The following is a 22,211-nucleotide window of genomic DNA, read 5'->3' as shown; positions in this document are numbered from 1 at the left end:
GAAAATCCGCTGATGTGGCAGAATGTGTGGGGCTTGCCATCGTAAGGAAACCATTCTCTTGGCTGCTGTTAGGCCGGCAAGCCAAATCCTTCTTTGCCTGTATGTTAGGTTCAGTGAAGTATCACTGAACATTGGAAGGACATGGGACGGGTCTAGACAAAATGCTTGATAATGATGAAGCCACCGATTGCCAAAAGGAACCATATGAAGGAGGAGCACCCTGAGGGCAGAGCATACAGAGGGGTTGAATTTATGTTAATCTGGAAAAGTTTTTTCAGAGTCTCATAACTCATGTGTGCAAAATTGTAGTTGGTAATGTGGGTTGCTTGAGAATGTAATATTGGACCAGAAATTACTTCAGTTAATATATACTGCTGGTATAGCTTAGGTATGGGCATTTCAAGTAATTTCACTATTTACATTTTGACACATATCTGGAATTTTAGATTTTTTTAATAAATCGATTATTTACGTTAAAAAAATACCTAAAGTTGTTTGAAATGTTTGGACAAAGATTACAGGTAATTTATGAGATATTTTGTAGCCATGATGCGCAAGTTGGAACCGGTGTTTTTCTGGATCAAATACGCCAAAATAAATGGACAATTTGGATATATAACGACGGAATTAATCGAACAAAAGGACCATTTGTGATGTTTATGGGACATATTGGAGAAGAAGCTCGTCAAAGGTAAGGCGTGGATAAATACCTTTATTTCTGAGTGTTGCGCCTGGCGGGTTGAATTATGATTGTCTGTCTTTGTTTGATGGGGTGCTGTCCTCAGCATGGTTTGCTTTCGCCGTAAAGCCTTTTTGAAATCTGACACATTGGCTGGATTAACAACAAGTGTAGCTTTAATTTGGTGTATTGCATGTGTGATTTCATGAAAGTTTAATATTTATAGTAATTTAATTTGGCGATCTGCCATTTCACCGGATGTTGTCAAGTCCCGCTAAAGGGATTTGATCCATAAGAAGTTTAAGAACAAATTCTTATTGACGGACTAGGAACAGTGGACTAACTGCCTTGTTCAGGGGCAGAAAGACAGATTTTTACCTTGTCAGCTCGGGGATTCGATCTAGCAACCTTTCGGTTACTGGCCCAATGCTCTAACCACTAGGCTACCTGACTGTCAACAACAAGCTACACGCGTGAAATACTTGTGTAGGCTGTAGCTACGGTATCGTTATAAAAACTACATTCAAAAGTTTGTTTTTATTAAATTAAGAATGTCATGGTATATCCTTCCTTGTGTGTAGCAATGCCACATAAATTATATTATTTAAGACACAGCCTTTAAAAATGTTCCCCCTAAAGAATGTGTACTTATGTATTCGAATACTTATGTCCATTCTGATATTAACGTCCTTTTGGATATTTGTATATTCAAATTCTATGCCCATCCCTAGTATATTTTTGTTCCATTTTGAATATATTGTTAATTGGTGATATGTTGCTTTGAGTAGTCATATACTGAACAAAAATATAAACGCAACATGCAACAATTTCAAAGATTTAACTGAGTTGCGGTTCATGAAAGGAAATCCGTCAATATAAATAAATTCATTAGGCCCTAATCTATGGATTTCACATGGCTGGGAATACAGAATACATCGAATACTGGTCCAGAGTTATGGTCATAGATATCTTTAAAAAAAGTCAGGGACATGGATCAGAAAACCAGTCATTATCTGGTGTGACCACCATTTGCCTCATGTAGAATGACACATCTCCTTCACATAGAGTTTTTAATTTTTTTTTACATTTTTTTAAACATTTTACCCCTTTTTCTCCCCAATTTCGTGGTATCCAATTTTTGTAGTAGCTACTATCTTGTCTCATTGCTACAACTCCCGTACGGGCTCGGAGAGACGAAGGTTGAATGTCATGCGTCCTCCAATACACAATCCAACCAGCCGTACTGCTTCTTAACACAGCGCGCATCCAACCCGGAAGCCAGCCGCTCCAATGTGTCGGAGGCTACACCGTGCACCTGGCAAACTGGCTAGCGCGCACTGCGCCCGGCCCGCCACAGGAATCGCTGGTGCGCGATGAGACAAGGAGATCCCTACCGACCAGTCCCTCCCTAACCCGGACGACGCTAGGCCAATTGTGCGTCGCCCCTCGGACCTCCCGGTCGCGGCCGGTTACGACAGAGCCTGGGCGCGAACCCAGGGACTCTGATGGCACAGCCCTTAACCACTGCGCCACCCGGGAGGCCCCTCCTTCACATAGAGTTGATCAGGCTGTTAACTCTGGAATCTTGTCCCACTCCTCTTCAATGGCTGTGCGGAGTTGTCTGGGAGGCTGGTCTCAGATGATCCTGCAGTTGAAGAAGCCGGATGTGGAGGTCCTGGGCTGGCGTAGTTACATGTGGTCTGCGGTTATGAGGCGGGTTGTACGTACTGCCAAATTCTCTAAAACGACATTGGATGGCGGCTTATGGTAGAGAAATTAACTTTAAATTCTCTGGCAACAGCTCTGGTGGACATTCCTGCAGTCATCATGCCAATTGCACACTCCCTCAAAACTTGAGACGTCTGTGGCATTGTGTTGTGTGACAAAACTGCACATTTTAAAGTTGTCTTTTATTGTCCCCAGCACCTGTGTAATGATCACGCTGTTGAATCAGCTTCTTGATATGCCACACCTGTCAGGTGGATGCATTATCTTGGCGAAGGAGAAATGCGCACTAAAACGGATGTAAACACATTTCTGCAACCCCCCCAAAAAATTCTGTGTATAACATTTGGTCAAGACTATGCCCTTTCTTACCCTTGCTGTCATTATTTTGTGAATTGGGTGAGATACTTTCTCTGAACCCCAGGGTACCCCATAAGCACTTAGAGTAGAACAAAGCTGCAAATAAAAGAAAAATGAAGAACCAGGCCGATCGTATTGCTTTTCAAATCTTGGTGATCTATTTATTTATTGTTTTATTTTTTCTGCTAAAAAGAATAACAGTTGGGAGTATGAATGATTTTTAACAATTCGACATAACTTTTTACAATGAAAATTGTTTAATAAACATCCATGTTACATTCACTGATTTAAACTGATATCAAATTTGACCGCTAAAATATTTTATTTAAATAAACTGTGCGTCTCTGCTAACATTTGACAGTGATTTGGTGGTCCCTGGAAAGGAGACGTTTAGAAACCACTGCTCTACATCAGTCAGTTCTTTTTTAGAAGTGTATTACTTGGCTTACTTTTCCCATGGGTGAGGGGATAGCTCATAGAATTAGAAAGGGATTGCTATTCTACCAAGGATATAATAATAAAAATCCCATATTTCCTATTTAAATCCAAAATCCCGCAATAGATTCCATCTACCTCGCCCACGAAGTGCTCCGCCATTGTACAGAATATAGTCACTGCGTCCCAATTGGCGCCCTATGTAAGTGCACTACTTTTGACCAGGGCCCATAGGGAACTGGTCAAAATTAGTGCATTATGTAGGTTTTGGGAATAGGGTTGCCGTTTAGGAGAAAGCCATACAGTCCTCTTGGGTTGCTGCGTGCTAGATTGCATAAACAAGTGCCTCATTAAACTGTCAAGGGCCTTATTTTTAACTGACCTCTCTAATTTGGGGCGTTTGAGTGGACTTTAATATGGGGCTTTAGAGTGGACTATTTCCACCCTGAATTGGTCCTCCTGCTGCTATACTGTAGAAAATATGATCAATTCTCCCTATTACCCTCTCGCTGCCCACTACCATTGTTGATCAATTGTTGGATCAGTCTTCGGATAAGTTGCTAACTGTAATTGCTCGATAGCAGTGGTAGCTAATCGCTGACTGTTAGTGTATAACTATGGGCCAAAGTTGTTCCTGGTCCGATCATCAGGGGAAAATGTAGGCTCCTATAACAGTTGTTTGCTTTGCTAATTGCTGTCTATATGATTAGAAATGCTCAACTTCATCCTCCGTACCACCACCCTGTGTGATCTAGCACGAACCTTTCTCAATCCACTTTAAAAGGTTCCTGCTCCATTACCTCCAATTATTTATCTTTTTTGTGTATACAACATAAAAGTGACATTCATTTTAAATGACAACCATTTTAATTACACTTCTTCTTTGTCGCCCAGGGTAAGTGAGGGGGTGATTTTCACCGTTTCCTACTACAAAAAGAGTCTAAATGGATCCACCTCCTAGATACTGTCGCTCCCCACGGATTAAACTAACAACTATAGCTGAACTGTTTTCTCTAGTATACCTTCCCAGACTTGACCAGTAGCCTTTTGTTTTTTTCCCCTTGTTCTTCTGACTTATTGATAATCACCACGGTGTGCGTCTTGTTTTTTTATAGAACGTGTCTTACGCAACAGTGCATATATTGTCTTTTATGAACACAACTCTAAAACATTATCCCTTTATGCACTTCCTGTACATCCCTGTGTATTATTTTTCATGTTGTCTCTGTACACTGACTTGATCATGATGTGTGTGTGTGTGTATTTATGTTTTGTCTATAGTTTATTTTCCTGACATGACATTTACTTGCCCCACCTCTATTTCTAGAGACATGTCACCATCCGTCTACAACGCTGCCTGAGGAAGACTAGTCGAAATGCGTTGTAGTTGTGCGTCCTGATGTACAATGCTGACTGCTCCTATATGTATTCTTTTGTAAATACTCAGCAAAAAAATAACGTCCTCTCACTGTCAACTGCGTTTATTTTCAGCAAACTTAACATGTGTAAATATTTGTATGAACAACAAGATTCAACAACTGAGACATAAACTGAACAAGTTCCACAGACATGTGACTAACAGAATTTGAATAATGTGTCCCTGAACAAAGGGGGGTCAAAATCAAAAGGAACAGTCAGTATCTGGTGTGGCCACCAGCTGAATTAAGTACTGCAGTGCATCTCCTCCTCATGGACTGTACCAGATTTGCCAGTTCTTGCTGTGAGATGCTACCCCGCTCTTCCACCAAGGCACCTGCAAGTTTCCGGACATTTCTGGGGAGAATGGCCCTAGCTCTCACCCTCCGATCCAACAGGTCCCAGACGTGCTCAATGGGATTGAGATCCGGGCTCTTCGCTGGCCATGGCAGAACACTGACATTCCTGTCTTGCAGGAAATCACGCACAGAACGAGCAGTATGGCTGGTGGCATTGTCATGCTGGAGGGTCATGTCAGGATGAGCCTGCAGGAAGGGTACCACATGAGGGAGGAGGATGTCTTCCCTGTAACGCACAGTGTTGAGATTGCCTGCAATGACAACAAGCTCAGTCCAATGATGCTGTGACACACCGTCCCAGACCATGACGGACCCTCCACCTCCAAATCGATCCCGCTCCAGAGTCCAGGGCTCGCTGTAATGCTCACTCCTTCGACGATAAATGCGAATCCGACCATCACCCCTGGTGAGACAAAACTGCGACTCGTCAGTGAAGAGCACTTTTTTTCCAGTCCTGTCTGATCTTTTGACGGTGGGTTTGTGTCCAAAATCGACGTTGTTGCCGGTGATGTATGGTGAGCACCTGCCTGTACAACAGACCTACAAGCCCTCAGTCCAGCCTCTCTCAGCCTATTGCGGACAGTCTGAGCACTGATGAAGGGATTGTGCGTTCCTGGTGTAACTCGGGCAGTTGTTGCTGCCATCCTGTACCTGTCCCGCAGGTGTGATGTTCGCATGTACCAATCCTGTGCAGGTGTTATTACACGTGGTCTTCCACTGCGAGGACGATCAGCTGTCCGTTCTGTCTCTTAACGATCGTTCAGCAGGTGCATGTTCATTAATTGTTTGTGATTCATTGAACATGGGAAACAGTGTTTAAACCTATTACAATGAAGATCTGTGAAGATATTTTGATTTTTACAAATTATCTTTGAACGACAGGGTCCTGAAAAGGGACGTTTCTTTTTTTGCTTCACTTTGTTCACTAAAGTTTGATGTGACGTACTGGCCGCCTACTCGTCTTCTTTCTTCGTTCTAGGGGAAGCCCACAGTGCTGCAGTCCCAGTTCAGGCTGACCTACACCATGATTCTCAACCTGCTGCGTGTGGAGGCCCTCCGAGTTACCGACATGATGAGGAGGAGCTTCTCTGAGAGCCACAGAGACACACAGGTACTGTGCTACATTACCCACAAGCACTTGGGGCAAAAGACTAGAGATAATGCATGACACGACAGTTGAGGACTACCAGTTTTAAAAATTGGTAGTCCTCAACTGAGTGGTTCTTAAATGGTCAAAGGACCGTTCAGCTTTTGATGGAAGGAGTCAGAACAGAAATATTGTCCCTAATATTCATACTTAATGTGACATTTATTCATGCTTATTGAGGATCTACATGAATCTACATTCCTTTAGATTTTCTTTTACATAAAGTCTGTCTCTCCAACCTGCGTTTGTGTGTGTATATCAGAGGGGTTGGGTAAAAAAAAAGAAAAAAGCAGAAGTCAAATTTCCAGCTCATTTGATCTAATAAAAGTATATCTTATATTTTCCTCTTCTCTTTCTCTCAGGCCCATGAGCAGCAGATCGGTCAGCTGAAACAGACTCTGTCCTCTCTTCCTCCTCTGGACACGGAGGGTCAGCTGTCTGACCTACTGCCGTACTACTACACTGTCACTGAGCTACGCATCACCGCTGAGGCGCTGCAGGTACACACACAACATACTGTAGAGGCACGCACACACGCACTCACGAAGACACGTGCTCTCGGACACACACTTATGTATGTATAACACACACACGGTTTCAAAACACTCAAGCTCAAACCACATCACAAAACAACTCAATATAATTGATTGTGAAAAAGTGTCAATCTTAAGAAAATACAACATCACTATGATTTGCTAATTGTCCGTCTGTCATCTTTCAGTGTGCAGTTCTGGGGTCCGTGAATGGGTTGAAGGCTCTCTCCGTGGGACGAGTGGTAGTGGTCAACAACAAACAGCACTTCAACGCCCTTGGAGTCCTCCTACAGGTGTGTCTGTGTGGGTGGGTGTGTGTTTGTCTGTGTGGGTGTGTGTGTGGACTGCAACTTTTTTTAGGTGACAAAGGCATGTAATGTAGTTATCGTTCTCCTTTCTCACTTCTCCCCTCATCAATCCTTTATTTAATATCTCTCCCAGGTGTCCAGCGACTCAGTGAATCGTACATTTACCGCTCTCGTCATCTGTGAGAAAGGCAACGAGGAGGGAGGAGGGGACAGCCCCAACGCCAGTGCCTTCCCCCACCTCTACAACACTGCCCTCTTTCTACCTGAGGGTCAGTTCATGCACACATTTATTCATGGAAACTCACGCACTCACACGGATTGATGCTCGACTTCTCCCTGTTAGAGACATACACATTTACCAATGAAGACTCAACATACACACACACAGCTGCCTAAACACACACACACAGCTAAGTGAACACACACACACACAGCTACTTCAACACGCACACATGCTAACACTAACTAACAAGCTCACATACCCTTCAACGGAATAACCAATAACGATTGTGTACGTTCTATATGATCCGCTGATAGGTCCCTGCAGTCACACGGTCCAGAAGCTGAAGCTACAGGACGTGTCAGCCATCACGGTCAAGACCCTGAAGGTGATCCCTGACCGAATCATTGACAACTATAACAAGAGGCAGCAGGCGCGCTTCAGGTGTGTGTGTGTGTGACAGTGGGACAATTTGTGTGTGTGCATTCATGCATTATCATGTAGTGTATACAGTATGTTTCAGCCTTTTTGCACATTATGGCTCCAGTAAGCCCCCATAACCATGTTTATCTATGCAAATGAGGGGTTTATATTTGTGATGTCATCATGACCACTCAACAGTGTCTTCCATCTGCCTTTCTTTTGTGAATAGCACTCTACATATCATTGAATGCACAGAAATAAAGAGCCACCACTCTTGAGTCTATTTTCATCTTTCTCTCCTTCCTTCCATCCTTTCTCCCTCCCTCCATTTCTCACAGGCTTGATCCTCCGGGCCAAGCCATCTCCACGGCAACCCAGGAGCTCCTGCGATTGGCGGAGGCCAACCCAGGCGGGGTGGTGACCCTTGACGCGGTGAATGACCTCCAGCTGAAGAGTGTGGATGTGGTGGAGGGCACCATGAGGCTGCGCATGCTGCAGGACAGCCTCAAAGACTTCAACTGCATCCACTCACCCACCTTCTCAGAACAGGTGTGTGTGTGTGTCACTTCCAATCACTCTCCACACACCTGTGTCTTCCTCTGTCTTCCTCTCTATCTTTTCCACTTCATTCTCCCTTTCCTTCCTTTTTTGTTTCAATCTATGGTCCAGGACAAAGGGTGTCAAGAGTAGGAGTTCTGATATTGGATCTGTTATTGTCTTTTTGATCATAATGAATTAGATTACATGGACAGGGTCGACCTGATCCTAGATCAGCACTTCTACTCTGAGACTCTTTATGAATACAAGGACTGTTTTTATACTGCTTTGTAATAGTCATTTTGTCAGACTGTAATTTATTTGGGCCTGCACCATTGTGCATTGTGCAAATTAAAAAGAGCAACGATTTATTTTCTCAACTGGTAATTAAGCGCGCTTCGCATTCGCCATTCATGTGCATAGGCAACTAGGCAGGCTTCAGCGCGTCACGCCACTTTGTAATGAGCTGGAGGCAGTATGCCTACATTGAAAACATATACTTAATTGTTTGAAACCGGCATGTTTTACCTTGCTTCAAAGTAGCCTAGCCAAATCCAACCAAATGCGCAGGCAATTATTTTATAAATACTTCCATAGGCCAGTGAAACCAGAGGCCTTTTTCTCCTGTGTTCTATTGGTTTGTTAATCAAGTTTGTTTCAGTGTCCAGTAACCAAAGATAAGTCCTATTAGCAACCAATGTTAACACATTTAGATTTCCACTCTTTCAAAATTTCTAACAAGTATTTTCACCTCTGTCACATGAAACCTGCTAATTGCATTATTGAACTAACATTTGCGCGTAGCCCACTACCTTGAGCTCAATGCTGCGCTTATAATGTGAATAAATAATAGTTTATCAACATTCTATGCTAAACGTTCTGATCTGTTGCATGAACCTCATTGCTTTTTAAAGTTTTTTTGGGGGGTGCAGCCAGACTAGGCCTGCTGTTTTAAATGAATTTGGGATCTATTGTCCCACAACTGTCTCAGAGTCTGTTTGGAATAGGCTTAGTTTCTCGCACAGAATGACAAGCTGACCAATAGAATAGGTTAACCTTTCTACTATGGGGGATAGTAGGTTGACATAGGCTAGTGATTTGGCTGTTCGTTATTTGTCTTGTTGGCTGAGGAAAAGTACATGCGGGAAGTTATTCTAATGTAGGCGGCGTGTGGGTTTGAAGTTTGGGGAAGCTAAGTTTCACCATTTTAAAATGATAAAAATGATATAAAGCATTGCTCGCATTTGCAGACTTATGTAAGATCACCTACTATTCCTAATGTGATGATTAGATTGGATAGTCATAATTTCGGCTAATAATATAACTTAATTACTGTTCACAAAAAAGACTGTTCAATGCAGCTCGAAGTTGCATAGAGTAGGCTTAGGCTATATCAGATTTATATCATTTATTCTCTTTTTGCACATGAACATGTTGCCCTTTTTATAAGCACATTTCATGCAATTTTACTTCACTTTATATGACTGAAGATATTATGGGGTATTGTGTGTAGATTGATTTAAAATATGACAAATTACAGGGTAGCCTACTCTGCTGACACTGACAGATCAATAAAAACGACGTTGTCTGATTCACATATTTGGCTTACGAGAAAAGGGAGACAAAAAAATACAATATGACGTCCATCTAAACCTGGAGGAGGAAATGATTGTCCAAAAACACTGGCACTGATGCAATGACAGTGACAGTGAATATGCACACTCACTGGGCATATGACTGATGTTCTCCGCTGGTGCCAATAAGATGGGTTACTTTTCCGCTCAATTAAGTTGAGAATTTTGATAACTTAAAGTCAGATTGGAGACGTTTCGTTCTCTTCTCTTTACAGCAATAGCCATTTGTTTTCCAAACTGTTTTTGCGAGATGTATTTTTAAATATTATGGTATGCCTGGCTGGGTCTCTATGCTTTTCACTGACAGTCTCAACTCAACAGTCATCTGTTTGGTATTTGTTGCGCTTTGTCCAAATTGCGGGCCCTTCTGACTGTAGGCTATGTGATTTAAAACAATTCACAGCTTTTCATTTTTTTAGATAATGATCCTTAATTTCATGTATTTTTTGGATTGATTCCGCTAGCCTTGTTCTAACATCTTCAAATTGCTCGTCAGAATTCAGGAAGAATGACGCATGCCGTTGCATCCAAGTTGCATGTTCTGTTAAGATTAATTACCATAAACTAAATGGGATTTCTGTCATTCTGAGAACCTCATGGATGAACGCCCTAATCAGGTTACGCAACCAATGCATATAGTCCAGTAAATTTCTTAAATGTCCGGTAAATTAAAATGCTGCACGTCAAATGTCCTAACGGGAACCCTGGCCTGCACTAAGCATTGTAAAACTAAGCCTTGCTAGATATTTTCCTGCCTTGTTCAGTGGCCAACCCCGTGGCCTTTTGGTTAGTGTCGGCCCTGAGATTGGAAGGTTTGGGAGTTCGATCCTCAGGAGAGTCATACCAAAGACTGTAAAAATGGGACCCGCTACGTCTCTGATTGGCACTCCGCATTAAGGAGATAGCTTGGGGGGTCAGGACCCTGTGAGTCTATTGATGTGAAGTACTTGCACATCAAGCTGCATCACACTACAGAAACCAGAGATAGGCTCCAGCTCCTCTCGTGCAAGGCTACTTACTGCCATGTTCCAGGGTGAGATGAGAACAGCAGAGCAGGGAGTTCTATAATTACCCATGTAGGATGAGCAGAGTCACCGCTGTCTGTCTCACTGAAGGGATACATTACGACTGCATGTCATTAGAGCCATCGCTCAGTTAGACAGTAGGCTTTGTGCTGCTGCGCTCTAATTTCTTTGGGAGATAGTGTATGTGAGCTTTCGACTTTCTTAACAGGCCATTCCATTTTTTTTGTGGCATACATTATACAGTGCATTCGAAAAGTATTCAGACCCTTTCACTTTTTCCACATTTTGTTTTTACGTTACAGCCTTTATTCTAAAATATGACAAAGCGAAAACAGGTTGTTTTGACATTTTTGCAAACTTATTACAAATACAAAAAAACTGATACTTTCATTACGTAAGTATTCAGACCCTTTTCTATGAGACTCGAAATTGAGCTCAGGTGCATCCAGTTTCCATTGATCATCCTTGATGTTTCTACAACTTGTTTGGAGTCCACCTGTGGTAAATTAAATTGATTGGACATGATTTGGAAAGTCACACACCTGTCTATATAAGGTCCCACAGTTGACTGCATGTCAGAGCATATATCAAGCCATGAGGTCGAAGGAATTGTCCATGGAGCTCCAAGACAGGATTGTGTTGAGGCACGGATCTGGTGAAGGGTACCAAAACATTTCTGCAGCATTGAAGGTCCCCAAGAACACTGTGACCTCCATCATTATTAAATGGAAAAAGTTTGGAACCACTAAGACTCTTCCTAGAGCTTGCTACCCAGCCAAACTGGTAAATCTGTCGTTCTGCCCCTGAACAAGGCAGTTAACCAACTGTTCCTATTTACAGGTGTGCCTGTAAATATGTTATACCTAAGAAGACTCAAAGCTGTAATCGCTGCAAAAGGTGCTTCAACAGTATTGAGGGAACGGTCTGAATACTTAGATAAATGTTACATTTAATTTTTTTATTTACAGATTAAAAAAATGTTTTTGCTTTGTCATTATGGGGTGCACAAGAACACAAAGGCAACCTGCCTAAATGACTACAGACCCGTAAGCACTCACGTCCGTAGCCATGAAGTGCTTTGAAAGGTTGGTAATGGCTCACATCAACACCATTATCCCAGAAACCCTAGACCCACTCCAATTTGCATACCGCCCAAACAGATCCACAGATGATGCAATCTCTATTGCACTCCACATTGCCCGTTCCCACCTGGACAAAAGGAACACTTATGTGAGAATGCTATTCATTGACTGCAGCTCAGCATTCAACACCATAGTACCCTCAAAGCTCATCACTAAGCTAAGGAATCTGGGACTAAACACCTCCCTCTGCAACTGGATCCTGGACTTCCTGACGGGCCGTCCCCAGGTGGTGAGGTAAGGTAACAACACATCTGCCACGCTGGTCCTCAACACTGGAGCTCCCCAGGGGTGCGTGCTCAGTCCCCTCCTGTACTCCCTGTTCACCCACAACTGCATGGCCAGGCACGACTCCAATACCATCATTAAGTTACCAGACGACACAACAGCGGTAGGCCTGATCACCAACAACGACGAGACAGCCTATAGGGAGGAAGTGGGCACGATCAAGCCTATTCCCCCTCAGGAAACTAAAAAGATTTGGCATGGGTCCAGAGATCCTCGAAAGGTTCTACAGCTGCAACATTGGTTGCGTCATTGCAATTGCTCGTCATCTGACCGCATGGCACTACAGAGGGTAGTGCGTATGGCCCAGTACATCACTGGGGCTAAGCTGCCTGCCATCCAGGACCTCTACACCAGGCGGTGTCAGAGGAAGGCCCTAAAAATTGTCAAAGACCCCAGTCATCCCAGTCATAGACTGTTCTCTCTACTACCGCATGGCAAGCGGTACTGGAGTGCCAAGTCTAGGGCAAAAAGGCTTCTCAACAGTTTTTACCCCCAAGCCATAAGACTCCTGAACAGGTAATCAAATGGCTACCCGGAGTATTTGCATTGTGTGCCCCCCCAGCCCCTCTTTTTACGCTGCTGCTACTCTCTGTTTATCATATATGCATAGTCACTTTAACTATACATTCAAGTACATACTACCTCAATTGGGCCGACCAACCAGTGCCCTCGCACATTGGCTAACCGGGTTATCTCCATTGTGTCCCACCCGCCAACCCCTCTTTTACGCTTCTGCTACTCTCTGTTCATCATATATGTACATACTACCTCAATCAGCCTGACTAACCGGTGTCTGTATGTAGCCTTGCTACTTTTATAGCCTTGCTACTGTATATAGCTTGTCTTTTTACTGCTTTTATTTCTTTACCTACCTATTGTTCACCTAATACCTTTTTTGCACTTGGTTAGAGCCTGTAAGTAAGCATTTCACTGTAAGGTCTATTCTTGTTGTATTCGGCGCACGTGACAAATTATCTTTGATTTGTTGTGTGGAGATTGATAAAAAATAGATAACATTTAATACATTTTAGAATAAGGCTGTAACGTAACAAAATGTGGAAAAAGTCAAGGGGTCTGTAGCTCAGTTAGTATTATGTATTTTAGACAGTCTTTTTTGCTCATCTTTATCAAGGGACCCAATCATTTTGGACCGCACTGTGTGTGTGTGTGATAGCCTATCCATGTACAGGCTCTCCTCTAGAATAAATGTATTTTAAATTAGGTGAACTTGCTGTGCAATCTTTGTGATCAAATAGTTGCACAGTATATTAAATCATTCTACAGACCCCTTCTCTATTGCTGTTTGGAGTGCATAGATAAAGTGATTGTACACTACATGACCAAAGGTATTTTTGGACACCTGCTCGTCAGGTGTCCAAAAACACCTGCAGGGTGTAAAAACACCTGCAGGGACTTGCATCCATTCGGCCACAACAGCATTAGTGAGGTCAGGCACTGATGTTAGTCAATTAGGCCTGGCTCGCAGTCGGCGTTCCAATTCATCCCAAAGGTGTTCGATGGGGTTGAGGTCAGGGCTCTGTGCAGGCCAGTCAAGTTCTTCCACACCGGTCTCAACAAACCATTTCTGTTATGGGCCTCGCTTTGTGCACGGGTGCATTGTCATGCTGAAACAGGGCCTTCCCCAAACGGTTTCTACAAAGTTGTAAGCACAGAATCGTCAAGAATGTTACTGTATGCTGTAGCATTAACATTTCCATTCACTGGAACTAAGGGGTCTAGCCCGAACTATGAAAAACAGCCCCAGATCATTATTCCTCCACTTCACGGCTGAGCCGTTGTTGTTCCGAGACGTTTCCACAATAACAGCACTTACAGTTGCAGCTCCAGCAGGGCAGAAATTTGACGAACTGACTTGTTGGAAAGGTGGCATCCTATAACGGTGCCACGTTGAAAGTCACTGAGGTCTGCAGTAAGGCCATTCTACTGCCAATGTTTGTCTATGGAGATTGCATGGCTGTGTGCTTGATTTTTATACACCTGTCAGCAACGTGTGTGGCTGAAATAGGCAAATCCACTCATTTGAAGGGGTGTCCACATACTGTTGTATATAATTTTTCACCCTATTTCCACAGTTTCTGCGGGTGCAGGAGAGGATGAGTGTTCAGGAGGAGCTGGACAAACTGCTCTTCCTCATCTCAGATCAGTCCCTGTCTCTACTGCCAGAGTACCACCAGAGAATCAAGGTATGTCTGACTTCCATCGTCTTAATGTGATCCAATATTCAATTCAAAACTATTCATACAGTAGCGTTTTTCCTAGGTTCCTGCCTTCTATGGAGTTTTTCCTAGCCACTGTGCTTCTGCCTCTGCATTGCTTGCTGTTTGGGGTTTTAGGCTGGGTATCTGTAAAGCACTTTTTGACAACTGCTGATGTAAAAAGGCTTTATAAAATACATTTGATTTGATTTAAAGGTGTAATATGCAGAAATCAATCAGCCATTTCCTAGTTGGTAAAAATCCAAATAGTTTCCCTTATTTCAGTTTGTGACAAAACAAGCAGTCATTGTGTAGAGAATCATTGTACCATCTAAACCGCTGTGAAATATATTTTCCAGAACCAAAATTATTGTATTTTCAGCTGTTTGAAGCTGGTGTACTGAACCAAAAGTAAAATATTAATTTTAAGAATGAGAGGCATAGAAATAGCACACACAGAACATATCTACTTTGCTTTCAAAGAGAATTACAGATCTCTAACTCACATTTCTGTGCGCATTTGGTTGTCGCCCCAAAAAGTGACATATTGTAGCTTTAACTAGTTCATACACATTAACATTTTCCATTGGTTGCACTGGTGCTCCCAACTTTAAAAAGTTAGGAGCAAAGCATAAAATTTAGAAGCAGCAGAAAATGTTATTTTTTTAATAGATTGAGATATAGCATATATACATTGTAGCAACTTCTGAAGCTCATGTTGTTCCCTAGGAACTAATATTTAACCCTGTAAATACATTTGTTTATTATAAAACGCTTAAATGTTGACAGAAATACCTGTCATTGAAATTAAGTCATTTGTGGAATATTACTATTTTCCTATTGAAATTGTACACATTGTCAAGTTTGTGATTATAACATGCAAGAGATCAGTCATTCATTCATTACTATGATCGTTGATCTCCTGAAGAAGCTATCCCTTTTCCTCTCTGTCTATGCCCCCAGATGTTTGGATATACTGATAAAGTTACCAGGTTGTTACCTAGATAGCTAATGAGGTAACAAGCATGACTGAACAAGGTGTAAAACAAATGGTTAACGGCTCGTGAAATGTTTTGGAAGTGCCCGCAACATGGTTTATGAATGTAAAATGCGGGCTCCCAATCCTCGACTGTAAGAAAGAAACTGTTAAGTAGTGCTTAAAATGTACCCAAAAACATGAATAATTGATCATCTCTGATGTAAAGCCTACAAGTTGCCTGCCATTATGTCAGATCGTGACGTTGAGCTCGAATACATTTTTAACTGACCAAATTAAGAAATGTTTTTAACGCACTGTAAAAATGTGTGTGGACCAGAAAGAGGCTCTCTTGTCACTGTATTTTGTTCATGCAATGAGGAATTACCATCGTCAGAGAAGTTATATCTGCAGATAATGTCTGGAGCTCAAAAATCTGTAGTAACAGTATGCAATTCAGGGAGCCAAATCAACGACTTTTTCAAAGATCCAATTCTGTTCCCGACATTCATCAAAAATATCTATTTAAAAACAGCCTTTCCTTCGCAAACGATCCATCACTATGTAACACTAGTGTAATAAAGGCATTATCCCCCATCCCCAGGTGCTCCAGTCCCTGCAGTACGTGGACAATAGTGGTGCTGTGCAGCTGAAGGGCAGGGTGGCCTGCCAGATCAGTAGCCATGAGCTGCTCCTCACAGAGCTACTGTTTGAGAACGCCCTGAGTCCCCTGGCCCCTGAGGAGAGCGCCGCCCTGCTGTCCTGTCTGGTCTTTCAACAGAAGACCCAGGTGGAGCCCCACATCACCAACACACTGCAGGAGGTATGGGGGAACTGGGGGGGGGGGGGGTTGAGTTTTTGGGAGAGGGGTAAGGATGAGAGTGTGTGATGCATTTCCTTGGTTCCTTGGGTCCTTTTTTTCCCCTCCTTATCAAAACCCATTGAATGAGAAGATCATAGGTCCCTCCCCTCTGACCTCATCCAATGTGTTTTAAGAAGGATCCGAGGAGAGAGGACACAAGGAATTTAATGAAATGCAATTGAGATTCTCCCTGTGTGTGTGTTGGGGTGGTAGAATGTGCTTGGTTGTCTACTGGGGTAGGGTTGAGGTTACACTTTTTTGTGTTCTTGTGTCTGTGTTATAGTTGTGAAGGTTGTGCAACAATTTTTTTCTCACCCATCTACACTCAGTACCCCATAATGACAAAGTGAAAACATGTTTTTAGAAATGTTTGCAAATTCATTGAAAATGAAATTCAGAAATATCTCATATACATAAATATTCACACCCCTTAGTGAATGCTTTGCAGAAGCACATTTGGCAGTGATTATAGCTGTGGGTTTTGCGTCAAATGCAAAATGAATCATACTGGCTGTATTTCTATATCTTAAAGTTGCACTTAGCCATCCCGGATCCGGGATCGTGAATACAGACTCAAGCTCATTACCATAACGCAACGTTAACTATTCATGAAAATCGCAAATGAAATGAAATAAATATGCTAGCTCTCAAGCTTAGCCTTTTGTTAACAACACTGTCATCTCAGATTTTCAAAATATGCTTCTCAACCATAGGAAAACAATCATTTGTGTAACAGTAGCTAGCTAGCGTAGCATTTAGCATTAGCATTCAGCAGGCAACATTTTCACAAAAACCAGAAAAGCATTCAAATAAAATAATTTACCTTTGAAGAACTTCAGATGTTTTCAATGAGGAGAGACTGTTAGATAGCAAATGTTCAGTTTTTCCTGAAAGATTATTTGTTTAGGAGAAATCGCTCCGTTTGGTGCGTCACGTTTGGCTACCAAAAAAAAACGAAAATCCAGTCATCAAAACGCCAAAATATTTTCCAAATTAACTTCATAATATCGACTGAAACATGGCAAACGTTGTTTAGAACCAATCCTCAAGGTGTTTTTCACATATCTCTTCGATGATACAGTGCCTTGCGAAAGTATTCGGCCCCCTTGAACTTTGCGACCTTTTGCCACATTTCAGGCTTCAAACATAAAGATATAAAACTCTATTTTTTTGTGAAGAATCAACAACAAGTGGGACACAATCATGAAGTGGAACGACATTTATTGGATATTTCAAACTTTTTTAACAAATCAAAAACTGAAAAATTGGGCGTGCAAAATTATTCAGCCCCCTTAAGTTAATACTTTGTAGCGCCACCTTTTGCTGCGATTACAGCTGTAAGTCGCTTGGGGTATGTCTCTATCAGTTTTGCACATCGAGAGACTGAAATCTTTTCCCATTCCTCCTTGCAAAACAGCTCGAGCTCAGTGAGGTTGGATGGAGAGCATTTGTGAACAGCAGTTTTCAGTTCTTTCCACAGATTCTCGATTGGATTCAGGTCTGGACTTTGACTTGGCCATTCTAACACCTGGATATGTTTATTTTTGAACCATTCCATTGTAGATTTTGCTTTATGTTTTGGATCATTGTCTTGTTGGAAGACAAATCTCCGTCCCAGTCTCAGGTCTTTTTCAGACTCCATCAGGTTTTCTTCCAGAATGGTCCTGTATTTGGCTCCATCCATCTTCCCATCAATTTTAACCATCTTCCCTGTCCCTGCTGAAGAAAAGCAGGCCCAAACCATGATGCTGCCACCACCATGTTTGACAGTGGGGATGGTGTGTTTAGCTGTGTTGCTTTTACGCCAAACATAACGTTTTGCATTGTTGCCAAAAAGTTCAATTTTGGTTTCATCTGACCAGAGCACCTTCTTCCACATGTTTGGTGTGTCTCCCAGGTGGCTTGTGACAAACTTTAACCGACACCTTTTATGGATATCTTTAAGAAATGACTTTCTTGCCACTCTTCCATAAAGGCCAGATTTGTGCAATATACGACTGATTGTTGTCCTATGGACAGAGTCTCCCACCTCAGCAGTAGATCTCTGCAGTTCATCCAGAGTGATCATGGGCCTCTTGGCTGCATCTCTGATCAGTCTTCTCCTTGTATGAGCTGAAAGTTTAGAGGGACGGCCAGGTCTTGGTAGATTTGCAGTGGTCTGATACTCCTTCCATTTCAATATTATCGCTTGCACAGCGCTCCTTGGGATGTTTAAAGCTTGGGAAAACTTTTTGTATCCAAATCCGGCTTTAAACTTCTTCACAACAGTATCTCGGACCTGCCTGGTGTGTTCCTTGTTCTTCATGATGCTCTCTGCGCTTTTGACGGACCTCTGAGACTATCACAGTGCAGGTGCATTTATACAGAGACTTGATTACACACAGGTGGATTGTATTCATCATCATTAGTCATTTAGGTCAACATTGGATCATTCAGAGATCCTCACTGAACTTCTGGAGAGAGTTTGCAGCACTGAAAGTAAAGGGGCTGAATAATTTTGCACGCCCAATTTTTCAGTTTTTGATTTGTTAAAAAAGTTTGAAATATCCAATAAATGTCGTTCCACTTCATGATTGTGTCCCACTTGTTGTTTATTCTTCACAAAAAAATACAGTTTTATATCTTTATGTTTGAAGCCTGAAATGTGGCAAAAGGTCGCAAAGTTCAAGGGGGCCGAATACTTTCGCAAGGCACTGTATATCGTTCGTGGAAGTGTGCTTTCTGTCCTGAATCCCAGGAGAAAATGACCGCAACTGAAGATTACGCACCAATTTAGACAAAGGACACCGGGCGGACCCCTGGAAAATGTAGTCTCTTATGGCCAATCTTCCAATGATATGCCTACAAATACGTCACAATGCTGCAGACATCTTGAAGAAACGACAGAAAGCGCAGGCTCGTTCCTGGTGCATTCACAGCCATATAAGGAGACATTGGAAAACAGAGCTTCAGAAATTCTGCTCATTTCCTGTTTGAAGTTTCATCTTGGTTTCGCCTGTAGCATGAGTTCTGTGGCACTCACAGATAATATCTTTGCAGTTTTGGAAACGTTAGACTGTTTTCTTTCCAAAGCTGTCAATTATATGCATAGTCGAGCATCTTTTCGTGACAAAATATTGCGCTTAAAACGGGCACGTTTTTTTTATCCAATAATGAAATAGCGCCCCCATAGACTCAACAGGTTAACTTGATGGCTGACATGCAAACAAATGTGGGACTTTATCAACAATGGATTAATGAAACAAATACTAACAAATAGTTTTTGGTTTGTCTTTTCCTTTAACTTCTTGGTGGCAGGGGGCAGTATTTTCACGTCCGGATGAAATGCATGCCCAAATTCAACTGCCTGCTACTCATCCCCAGAAGATAAGATATGCATATTAGTATATTTGGATAGAAAACACTCTGACGTTTCTGTTTGAATCATGTCTGTGAGTATAACATAACTTATGTAGCAGACGAAACCCAGAGGACAAACCATTCAGATTATTTTTTTTGAGGTCACTCTCTTTTCAATGGGTTTTCATTGGGAATCCAGATTTCTAAGGGACCTTCTTGCAGTTTCTATCGTTTCCACTGGATGTCAACAGTCTTTAGAAATTGGTTGAGGTTATTCCTTTGTGTAATGAAGAAGTACGGCCATCTTGAACGAGGGTAACTTGAAGTGTACTGTTAGATATGTGTGACCAGAAAGCATGCTTCAGTTTGTTTTCTTCCTGTATTGAACACAGATCATCCTGTCTTAAATTGTATCAATTATTTACATAAAAAAGTACCTATAGTTCTATTACAAAAGTAGTTTGAAATGTTTTGGCAAAGTTTACAGCTAACTTTTGAGATATTTTGTAGTCACGTTGCTCAAGTTGGAACCAGTGTTTTTCTGGATCAAACACGCCAAATAAATGGATATTTTGGATATATATCGACGGAATTAATCGAACAAAAGGACCATTTGTGATGTTTATCGGACATATTGGAGTGCCAAAAAAAGAAGCTCATCAAAGGTAAGGCATGAGTTATATTTTTATTTCTGCGTTTTGAGGCGCGTTGAAATATACTTTCTCTCTTTTGTTTACGGAGCTGCTATCCTCAGATAATAGCATTGTTTGCTTTCGCCGAAATGCCTTTTTGAAATCTGACATGTTGGCTGGATTCACAACACGCGTAGCTTTAATTTGGTATCTTACATGTGTGATTTAATGAAATTTTGATTTATTTATTTATTTGAATTTGGCGCTCTGCATTTTCCCTGGCTTTTAAACCTCTTATGGACCCCTTCACTCGCCAATCCCTTTAGCGGGATTGATTTGACAACATCCAGTGAAATGGCAGCGGGCCAAATTCAAACTACAGGAATATCAATATTCAACATTCACGAAAATATGTGTAAAACATCAAAATAATGCTTAACTTCTTGTTAATCCAGCCACTGTGTCAGATTTCAAAAAGGCTTTACGGCGAAAGCAGACCATCTGACGACAGCGCCCCGCATACAAACACATGAAAATCATATTTCAACCAAGCAGGTGCACCACAAAAGTCAGAAATAGCGATATAATTAATACCTTACCTTTGAAGATCTTCTTCTGTTGGCACTCCAAAATGTCCCAGAAACATCGCAAATGGTCCTTTTGTTCAACAATGAATCTTCTTGATTCAGAAATACACCGGTTTCAACTCGCCCAACATGCCTACAAAGTATCTAATAAGTTACCTGTAAACTTGGTCCAAACATTTCAAACAACGTTCCTAATCTAACCTAAGGTACCCTAAATCATAAATAATCAATACAATTTAAGACGGAATAAACTGTTTCTAATACCGGATAAAAACAACGTGAAGCGCATTCCAGTTCACGCGCACCAAAACAGTAGAGTCCACCTGGAGTGGCACAATGAATAGCCCTACTTCTTCATTTCTCAAAAGAAAAACATCAACCAATTTCTAAAGACTGTTGACATCTAGTGGAAGCCATAGGAACTGCAACCAGGTTCCTCATAAAAAGGGCTTCCCATACAAAACTATTGGAAAACACAATGACCCCCAAAAAAATATTCCCTGGATGGATTGCGCTCAGGGTTTCGCCTGCCAAATCAGTTCTGTTACACTCACAGACATTATTCTAACAGTTTTAGAAACTTCAGTGTTTTCTATCCAAATCTACTAATTATATGCATATCCTAGCTTCTGGGCCTGAGTAGCTGGCAGTTTACTTTGGGCACGCTTTTCATCCGGACGTGAAAATACTGCCCCCTAGCCCAAAGAGGTTCCTTTAAGTAATACTGCAGAAAATGTTGCAAAGAAATACAAAGATTTGTCCTGAATACGAAGCGTTATTGTTTGGGGCATATTTTCAAACAGGATGCATGTTTTGGAATATTTTTATTCTGTACACGCTTCCTTTTCACTCTGTCATTTAGGTTAGTACTGTGGAGTAACTACAATGTTGTTGATCCATCCTCTGTTTTCTCATATCACCATTAAACTCTGTAACTGTTTTAAAATCACCATTGGCCTCATGGTGAAATCCCTGAGCAGTATCCTTCCTCCAGCAACTGAGTTTGAAAGGACGCCTGTATCTTTGTTGTGACTGGGTGTATTGATACACCATCCAAAGTGTAATTAATAACTTCACCATGCTCAAAGGGATATTCAGTGTGCTGTTTACACATCTGCCAATCGGTGACCTTCTTTGCGTGGCAATGATAAACCTCCCTGGTCTTTGTGGTTTAATCTGTGTTTGAAAATCACTGCTCGATTGAGGGACCTTACATATAATTGTAAGTGTGGGGTTACAGAGATGGGGTTGTCATAAAGAAATCATGTTAAATGCTATTATTGAACATGGAATGAGTTCATGTAACTTATTATGTGATTTGTTAAGCACATTTTTACTCCTGAACTTATTTAGGCTTGCCATAACAAGTGG

General features: G+C 41.8%; 1 protein-coding gene across 2 annotated transcripts in view; it reads left to right on the top strand.

The window, feature by feature from the left end:
- The window catches only part of LOC110496103 (SKI2 homolog, superkiller viralicidic activity 2-like), a 52,986-nt gene that overhangs the window by 26,009 nt on the left and 4,766 nt on the right, over positions 1-22,211 (top strand). For both annotated transcript variants that reach the window (XM_036952631.2, XM_036952629.2), the window contains exons 20-27: positions 5,954-6,085; positions 6,484-6,621; positions 6,843-6,947; positions 7,096-7,231; positions 7,500-7,626; positions 7,944-8,154; positions 14,322-14,432; positions 16,025-16,243. In XM_036952631.2, coding sequence (XP_036808526.2) covers positions 5,954-6,085; positions 6,484-6,621; positions 6,843-6,947; positions 7,096-7,231; positions 7,500-7,626; positions 7,944-8,154; positions 14,322-14,432; positions 16,025-16,243 — 1,179 coding nt within the window. The remainder of the gene's footprint in view (positions 1-5,953; positions 6,086-6,483; positions 6,622-6,842; positions 6,948-7,095; positions 7,232-7,499; positions 7,627-7,943; positions 8,155-14,321; positions 14,433-16,024; positions 16,244-22,211) is intronic.

Source organism: Oncorhynchus mykiss, chromosome 18 (assembly GCF_057628025.1).
Source record: "Oncorhynchus mykiss isolate SJ-2025 chromosome 18, ASM5762802v1, whole genome shotgun sequence".
NCBI classification, from domain to species: Eukaryota; Metazoa; Chordata; class Actinopteri; order Salmoniformes; family Salmonidae; genus Oncorhynchus; species Oncorhynchus mykiss.
The sequence above is the reverse complement of the archived record's forward strand: the minus strand, read 5'-3'. Positions and strand labels throughout refer to the sequence as shown.